This window comes from Penaeus japonicus, unplaced genomic scaffold, assembly GCF_977035675.1.
Source record: "Penaeus japonicus unplaced genomic scaffold, GWHDUDI00000001_assembly GWHDUDI00000357, whole genome shotgun sequence".
Taxonomy (NCBI): Eukaryota; Metazoa; Arthropoda; class Malacostraca; order Decapoda; family Penaeidae; genus Penaeus; species Penaeus japonicus.
Window position 1 is genome coordinate 1 of NW_028234759.1, and position 10,000 is coordinate 10,000.

General features: G+C 36.9%; 1 protein-coding gene across 1 annotated transcript in view; it reads right to left on the reverse strand.

Moving 5' to 3' along the window:
• Positions 1 to 6,935: 6,935 nt before the first annotated feature.
• Positions 6,936 to 10,000, reverse strand: part of LOC147466505 (uncharacterized) — a 3,759-nt gene continuing 694 nt past the window's right edge. Inside the window, exons 2-3 of the mRNA XM_086535398.1 lie at positions 7,227 to 10,000; positions 6,936 to 7,037 (exon numbers count right to left, since the gene is read on the reverse strand). The exon at positions 7,227 to 10,000 is cut by the window's right edge and continues 474 nt beyond it. Of these exons, the coding sequence (XP_086391524.1) occupies positions 6,936 to 7,037; positions 7,227 to 10,000 (2,876 nt within the window). The remainder of the gene's footprint in view (positions 7,038 to 7,226) is intronic.

Below are 10,000 nucleotides of genomic sequence, written 5' to 3' on the forward strand. Positions count from 1 at the left end.
TCCTAGGACTGAGTGTCCCATGAACTCAAATGTGTAGAGGAAGAAACAAATCATTGCAAAGATGACCATTTTCAAGATGCGCCACAGTGGCACGGGGTCGCCCGACGGTGTCTGCTCCACCCTGCAGTGGTGGAGCAGGTGACGATGCAGATAGCGCCTTATAATTCCGTAATGATGATAATAATGTTAATAAGTGTAATGATAAAAAAAAAAGGTAAGAATAATGATAAAAAAAAGATAAGAATAATGATAAAAAATCATTAGGCAATCGATGATGATGATAATATCAATAATAATACAAACCATAATAACGTTGGTAATAATATTACTACTAACAATTATAATAATAATCCAAATGATAATAATAATGATGGTGGTAATGATAATAATGATGACGATAATGATAATAACAATGATGATGGTAATAAGGATAATCATGATAATAAAATAAATGATAATAAAAAACTATAAAAATAAAAATAAGAATACTAGTTATAATAGCTATGTTAATGATGATAAACTAATAATACTAATAATAATAACCAATATTGGAATAGGAAAAGCATCGACTAAAAAGACTGATAATGATGATATTGATAACAATTACAGAAGTATAATAAATTATCTTCATTATTACCATTATAATGATTATGATTATAAAAATGATAAGAATTATTATCATGATGGTAAAATAATTATTGATTATTGCGATTAAGATGACAGTTATCATTATGATAATAACAAAAGTAACCATAATAGTAATAACAGTAATGATAATAATAGAAGTAACAATAAGGAAGATAGTAATGATAATATGAATAAAGACAATCACAATGACTATCATGATAGTAATGATAATAATTATCATCATTATTGTTATATAGGTAATGATTTAAATGATAAATAATGATAATAATAATAATAAAATAATATGCTAATATTAATAACGATAATAGCGAATATGATAATACTATTGAAAATAATGATAATTATGATAATGGCGAAAATACCACTAACAAGGGAAGTAATGGTAATGACAATAACAACGCCGATGATAATGACGATAGTATTGTCATCAGTAATGACTAAATGAATAATAATAACAATAATAATAATGAACCTGGCCTCTCCCAACTCTCCCACTGCCACTCTTTCTCTCAACATTTCGTTCTTAATCCTATCCTTCAATGCCCTGTCCTTCAACAAGAACGGAAGAAATAAAAAGAAAATGCCCAGGAAATCATGACAGAAAGCCAAGGACAAAGAAAATGAAATAAAACCAATAAAAGAAGTAGCTCAACTCAAAACGCCTGGAAGCCATTAATAAGCCAAGACAAAAAAAAAAAAAAAAAAAAAAAAAAAAAAAAAAAAAAAATATATATATATATATATATATATATATATATATATATATATATATATATATATATATATATATATATAAAAGAACAGACAGTGCAGCCGGCACTCCCAGACAATCTTTCTATAGAAATCCTTATCAGCTTTCTCCATGCCCACATCAAGAACCTAATAAACCCGACAGTCGGTTTCAGACAACATGCAAAAAATACCCTAGCCCGAAACAGCCTCCCACTGCTCGACCTGGGAGAATCCGACTCATGGGGATTCTAAGAGTAATCCCTCCCAACACAAACCTCAGCACGTCAGCAACCATGTCTCTGGGCAATCAGATAAAGCTCATATTTGACAAACAACACAAACAGTCAGACGAGAAGACGTAAGATCACCGACAACATCACCCAGATACCTGAATAAGAGGCAACTACACATCTGCCACCACAACCGCCTCGACACCCTGACAAACAAACCAACGAACACACCGAAAAAAAGTAACAGAACCGATGGTACAAACGCCGGTTCAGGCTACACAAACTGCTGTCAAGCCGAAACAACCCACACACAAACAACAAACCACACAAACACACCTTAAGGACCGCAGTAGATCCAATTCACGCAACCGGCAGATTAAAGAAAAAAAATCACAGGGTCCTGTCCAGAACACCAAGCAGCTTGCAGCAACAAGCGCAGCAATAACAACAGTCCTGTAAGGCTGCTGGACGGCATAGTACCTGATGCGTCCTACTAGACCATTCGACTGTATGCCCAAGAACCTCGCAAATACGACTGGACCGACACACATCGAATTGGCAGAGAAATCGCCAAAGGTAACATCAAATGGATTTATTGACTCATCCAATGATGACATGGTCACAGCCAACACTTTACACGAAAATCTCCTTGCTGGTGAGATGGACATCTACATACACATAATAAGGTACAAACATAAAACGAGCTGAGTAATGGATACCTTCCTGCAGAACAACAGAAATCATGAATTTGTTACCTTTGATAACTAACCGCCTTACAATAGTACGACATTGGAAGTTTGACCGCCGCATTGAGCTCTGTAACATGTATAGCATATGCAACACACACATAATACTGCTCAACAGCCACGACCTCGACAACGCAAGCAAAATAAAGATACACACATATACAACATACCAAACAAATCACTCAGGTGAACGAAGCGTCATTAAATCCAACTTCAAACACAAAATATACAACAACTCACATCAAAGCTCATGGAAATTAACACACCGCGTGGTTCCATCCTCATTGCAACAATATACCTACCGCCACGACGACCTTATGTACCTGACCAGGACATATTCCAGCTCCTCAGACACAGAAAACCTACATATATACTCGTAGATTGGAATGCACAACATCACACATTTGGCTACATCTACACAAACGTCGTGTAACGCTAGTTCGCATCTCGCATCCTCGACGGCACACTACAACACATCGGCCCACACTTCCCAACACGCATAAACAACTGGTCAGCAATCACACCAGGCATTATCCTCACAAACAAACATGCGCACCTAAACATTCACCAAACACAAGGTGACATCACAACGAGCGACCACCTCCCCATCGTTGCCACAATATCAACAAACGCGATAATATACTATTATATATTTACTCTACTGTCTGTTTGTGAGTGGGTATGTGGTTGAGTAAATGAAAGACGGAAGAATGCAGTAACGCATTTTAATACCGAAATACAAATATACTTCTCTGAGTGACAAAGGTTGGCGATTATGTATAAACAAGTTATTACGTCAATATCGATACATTTTGTCATGACATGTAATACTATATACAAGTACAAATGAGGCACAATATTTACACAATAGATAAGCACTGCAACCTACAATCGATACTAGAGATACATGAGATGTAGAGGTTAGCCTAGCGTCGATTTTAGTGGACCACAGTACATCTCGCAGCGATCACTACTTCGATTTCTAGACACCCGCCGGTGTGTACTGTCGTTTTCCCCCCCCGCAGTGTGGCTAGAGTGTCGACCTGTGAGTCAGGAAGAAGACGATGCCGTAAGAATTCGCAAGTCACCCCCTCCTCCGTACTCTTCTCCAAAGAAAACCCATTGCGCAGCCTGATAGGAGGGGCAACTGATTGATCTTTTTTCTTTCTTTCTTTCTTTTTCTTTCCTTTTTATTTCAGGATGAGATTTGGTATTTGATTTATATTTACGTTGTTTACTTTTTATTATTATATTTTAAAAGACCAGGCAGGTTTTTATTGTTCTCAATTTTTTATTATTATCGGGAGCTGATCGTTTTTACTCGTATATCCCCAGCCCTTCTCAATTCTTATGTTCCAGCCTTTTACACTGTTTTCTGTTCTACATATGTTCAATATCACCTTTGAGTCCATTTTAAACCCTAGTAGTTGCGGTTTCGCTTCAGTTCATATTCTTTTCGAAATTCCAAGTGTTGCGGGAGCGGAGTGCGGGGAAGAAAAAGAAAGAGGGCAGATCGGGTCAAGCCACGAGAGAGAGAGGAGGGCCTTGAAGGAAGCAGCTGTGGAATGTTTTTTTTCTTTGGATCCTTGGCATGAACATTGCCGACTGAGCTTAAAATAAGTAGTCGTGGTATTTTCCTTCGAACAGTCTATGGCATTTGACCTGACGTAAGCCCAGGTGTTTGCCGTGTCATTGTGTAAACTCTCTTTCTCTCTTTTTCTCCGGTCTCTCATCTTGCATTTTATTATCATTATTCCTGTATTACTCTACTGTATTGTAATTTGCTGTTGTTTTTGTGTCCAAGTTCAGATCTTTGTTGTGCTTAATTTGTATTATTTTACTTCCTTATTGGAGAGATAATGATTGTGATTAAAAAAAAAATCATAGACCTTGAAGGATACGAATGACCCGGTCGACCAGCCTTTTATGTGGGTGAGACTCCCACACATCTACTTCTCCAAATAAACCGCTCAGGCTCACGCATACCCAAAACACTCAATTACGCACTTATACATTTTTTTCTCTCTTTTCCACACTTCTTCCATACATATGTATCCTTCCGCACGACACTCGTTCCCGTACATACTAAACGGGTGGTGGCGGCAAATTTTGAACTCTGTGAGTAGCTGGCATTTTATGAAGGAGGCAAGGTAATACACAACGACCCAGTTAGAAGGATTTTATGAAGGACGCAAGGTAATACACAACGACCCAGATTTTATGAAAGGGTACGGTAATACCCGTTAGAACAGACCCCCGACTTCGCGAGGCCTGGTATAAGGTTTTGTCCGATCCCTTCTGGGAAGATGAAATGGGAAGCCGGCCAATAACTGAGGTCACATATTTCAAGTGGTTTGATGACTAATATAGCTATTCTCATTTGGATGTTTGCTCAGATTTATTGATAATATTAACTACCTGACATCCCTGACCGTAACTATGTATATATACATATACATATATATATACATGTATATATACATATATATATATATATATATATATATATATATATATATGCATATATATATATATATATATATATATATATATATATATATATATATATATATATGTGTGTGTGTGTGTGTGTGTGTGTGTGTGTGTGTGTGTGTGTGTGTTTGTGTGTGTGTGTGTGTGTGAATGTATGTTTGTATGTATGTATGTATATATATATATATATACATATATGTATATATATATATATATATATATATATATATATATATATATATATATGTCAGGGGTTCTTTTAAATGATTTGTTTCTTATATATAGTCCTTGGAGGGATTAACTGATTCGAGGAATTAAAAAAAAAAAAAAATCTCCTTCTAGCAATATATTTACAAATATATTTGATTATACACACAAAATTATGTTTGAAAGCCACGAACACTGGGGCAGCCACGAACACTGGGGCAGCCACGAACACTGATTTTTATAAAGCCTTGTACCTTTTCATAATAGAGGAAAAGGTGCACACAGGTGTGGGGATCGGAGCTAAGTCACCGGTCGTACTTCGGGTACTCACCGACCACGACTACGAAAGTCTCGAAGGAGGCGTCGATTTCGTGGTTCGATGGAAGTGAAGAAATGGTTCACTCACCCCAACAACACCCATACACACCCCCAACCACCGAAATTGCTATTAGGACGGAAATCACGACAGAAACCATCACTGAAACCCTTTACAATATATATATATATATATATATATATATATATATATATATATATATATATATATATATATATAAATATAAATATATATACATATATAATATATGTATATATATATATATATATATATATGTATATATATATATATAATATATATATACATATTTATATATACATATATAATATATATATATACATATAAATATATATATATATATATATATATATATATATATATTTATATATACATATATAATATATATATATATATATATATATATATATGTATATATATATATATTGTTACGTAGCTTTTGTTCTTTAGCAATGACATCGGTTGTTCCAGAACAGGGTGCATAACGGAACCCAATCTAAGTAAAATAAATTGATGTCAAGTATGATCGAAAGAGTAATTATCCTTTTGTTCCTTTTAGATTACGATTATATTTCCTTCAATATTCATTTGTATATAAATGTCCTTATTTTCCACTTTGTTGCAATCACGTTATAACTCACTGCTTGTTACCATATTCTTACGATCTATTCATATTCTTATTTATTATCATTTCTTCTTTTAGTTTAATTAAGACAATATAATTTGTTTATCAATAGTATAGCATGTAATATAAATTAGTCATTAAGGTAGGAGTTTTAAAGTCGCTTTCTAATTGATTTATATAAATTATATTTACACCATCACCGGTTGAACAATAATTCACAAAAAATGCATAATTCTTGAGCACATTCATTCAGACACTTCAATGATAATAATGATAACATAGAATAATAAATATACATACATATAAGACAATAATCAGGGCAACTTACAATAATAGGTATAAAATATCGTAACCACAACCCGGCTCCGCCGACCACCGACCAGCCATCGTCACCTCCTTCCACTACCTTGTCCAAGGTCGTTCTCTCTCCTTCAACCGTAGCTCCCCCCTACAACCCCTTAAAGAGTCGAATAGACCGAAACCCAAATCTTTAGTGTCGTCGAACAAGTTCCGAGTCCTGTCAGTCCGTCACTGTCTTGAGGATAACATTATGAGGTCATCTATGGAGATCATGCAGGGGCTGTCATGCACAGGTCGATGGTCAAGTGGGCGTTCAGGGTCAGCCATGTAATACCTCCCTCCTTAAAAGAAAAAAAAGTGTTACTTTTTTCACAGTTAACATCTCATATCATAATGCATGATATAGGGGATATCAGTCATGACCTTTAATTATTCCATATAATTAATCATTATACACAACAGTACATTACCATTGCTTGAATTACAGAAACCTTCTCAGGGAGATAGAGAGAAGATTAGTTTATACAAAACAAATATAGATAATTGGAAACCGAATATAAAGCATGTTAAATAAAAAAATTACAACCATTATTCTTAGCTTATCCTCGGGACAAAGCATCAGCCAATACATTTTCTTTTCCCTTTATATGGTTAACATTAAGGTTATATTTTTGAAGCTCTAAACTCCACCTTAGAATTCTCTGGTTTTTGCAACTCATTTTAGATATGAATGTTAAAGGATTATGATCCGTATAAATCTTTACAGCTTCCTTAGTAGGATATAAATATACTTCAAAGTGCCTCAAAGCTAAAATTAGAGCAAGTGTCTCTTTCTCTATGGTAGAGTAATTTCTTTGATGCTTATTAAATTTCTTAGAAAAATAACCAACTGGATGATCAATGTCAGCTTTATCAGCCTGACATAACACTGCCCCAGCCCCATTGTCACTAGCGTCTACATAGAGCGTGAAACTCTTGTCAAAATCAGGTGAGATGAGGATAGGTGAGGCTATCAACATGGCTTTAATCGTCTTGAATGCATTTTCACACGAATTTGACCAAGTAAACTTAACCGCTTTCTTTAATAAGTCAGTTAATGGAGCAACAATATCAGAAAAATTCATCACAAACCTTCTATAATAGCCAGCCATGCCGAGAAACCTCATCACCTCTCTCTTCGATTTTGGTGCTGGATATTTGTCAATGGCATCAATCTTGCTATTCAAAGGCTTGACTTGTCCTTGGCCAACAGTGTATCCTAGGTAAGTGACGCGTGCATGAGCGAAATCACTCTTGGCAAGGTTTACCGTTAGGTTAGCTGCGGTGAGCCTTTCAAACAGTGCCTGCAGCCTCTCCAGATGCTCCATCCAGGTTTCACTAAAAATTACTATATCATCCAGATAAGCTTTACATCCATCTAATCCTGAAATTAGACCATTGATTAAACGCTGGAAGGTTGCGGGAGCTGTTTTTAAACCAAACGGCATTACACAATATTGAAAAAGTCCCTCTGGTGTCACAAATGAAGATATTTCTTTCGCTCTTTCAGTCAAGGGAATCTGCCAGTACCCCTTTAACATGTCTATCTTGGTTACATACTTTGCCTTGCCCACCTGGTCAATACAATCATCAATACGAGGTATAGGATAAGAATCATCCCTAGTTAGGGTATTCACCTTCCTGAAGTCTGTACAGAATCGAATTCCTCCATCAGCCTTAGGTACTAAAATACATGGGGAACTCCAGGCACTCACACTTGGCTCAATGATTCCATTTTCCAACATATATCTGATCTCATCTCTCAACTGGCTACATTTTGTAGGATTAACTCTGTATGGATGTTGTTTTATTGGGCCTTTACCGCCAACATCTATATCATGATACATTAGACTAGTGCGACCCGGAACATCAGAAAATAGAGATGAAAATTCCAAAAGTAATTCAGTTAATTGCTGCTGTTTATATAAATCAAGATGTCCAAGCTTACTTTCTAAATTATTAAGAATATCTGAATTAACCAATTTAGAGTGAGGTACATTGAAAAGAGGATCATGGTCATTCTCGTGATCATTACTGATTACGTTCTTCACTTCATTAAGCATGATTACATTACCATCTTTACATTTTCTTATAGGTGGCTCATTTCGTTCTACATACTTCTTTATCTGGTTAACATGGCAAAGTCGTGACTGTTTACGTTTACCAGGAGTTTGAATAACATAATTAAGGTCACTTAACTTTTTCTCCACCATACAAGGTCCAAAATAGCGAGCCCTCAGTGACTGCCCAGGGACGGGTAGAAAGACGAGTACCTTTTCTCCTGGTGAAAATGATCGTGACTGAGCATCTCTGTCGTACCACATCTTCATCCGTCTCTGTGCCTCACCGAGATTCGCTCTTGCCAGCTCACAAACTCTGTTAAGTTTCAATCGAAAATCCATTACATGCTTCAGTACATCAGATTTATCATCATTATTCAGCCATCTTTCTTTCAACATCTTGAGTGGACCTCTTACCTCATGGCCAAACACAAGCTCAAATGGGCTAAACCCCAGTGTATCCTGTACACACTCCCTAATGGCAAACAACAAGAGTGGAACCATTTCATCCCACTGTTCCTCCGTCTCATGGCAGTAAATCCGTACCATATTTTTTAATGTCTGGTGGAACCTCTCCAGTGCGCCCTGCGACTCTGGGTGATAAGCGCTTGACACCTGATGCTGTATGCCCATCCGTCGCATGGCTGACTGGAACACTTTAGAAAGGAAGTTACTGCCCTGATCGGACTGAATCACCCTAGGTAACCCATATGTACAAAAGAATTTCATTAGTTCCTTGACAATTCTATTGCCACTAATATTACGTAAAGGAATCGCCTCAGGATACCGAGTGTTGGAACACATGATAGTGAGGAGGTAATTATTCCCAGACTTTGTTTTGGGAAGTGGGCCAACGCAGTCTATAATTACGTGACTGAAAGGTTCAGAGATCGCAGGAATTGGATACAAGGGTGCAACAGGAATTTTCTGATTAGGCTTTCCCACGACCTGACACTTATGACACGATTTACAATACTTTACTACATCTTTGCGTAGTCCCGGCCAATAAAAATGGCTCATTATTTTTCTACACGTTTTATTAATACCCATGTGACCTGACAACGGCGAATCATGTGCAAGGCTGAGGATCTGTGATCTATAGGGGACTGGAACAACGACCTGGTGTATTACCTGCCACTCGTCTCCTGCACCCACGTGGCGAGGCCTCCATTTTCTCATCAAGATGCCATCCTTCTTATAGTAACCCGTAGGTACACCTGACACCTCAGCTTCTGACCAAGCTAATTCAGCAATTTTACACAGTTCTGCGTCACATTTTTGCTGATCTACAAGCCTCCCTTTGTCAACAGGGAAACCACTTAGCTTGTTCTCTCTAACACCAGTCTTGTGGCTAAATAATGAGGCTATCTCATCACCACTCACATCAATTCCATCACCACATACCTTGTCATTATTAGACGCACACTCACTCACGCGTAGTTTCTTGTGAGTATCATGGGCAGGCTTATGTTCAACACGCCCATGAATCTTCATGGCCCTCGTGACCGCACAGGCAGGGAACACATCCATCACATCCTCTGCCACCTCTTTACCGCTGTTTAGGT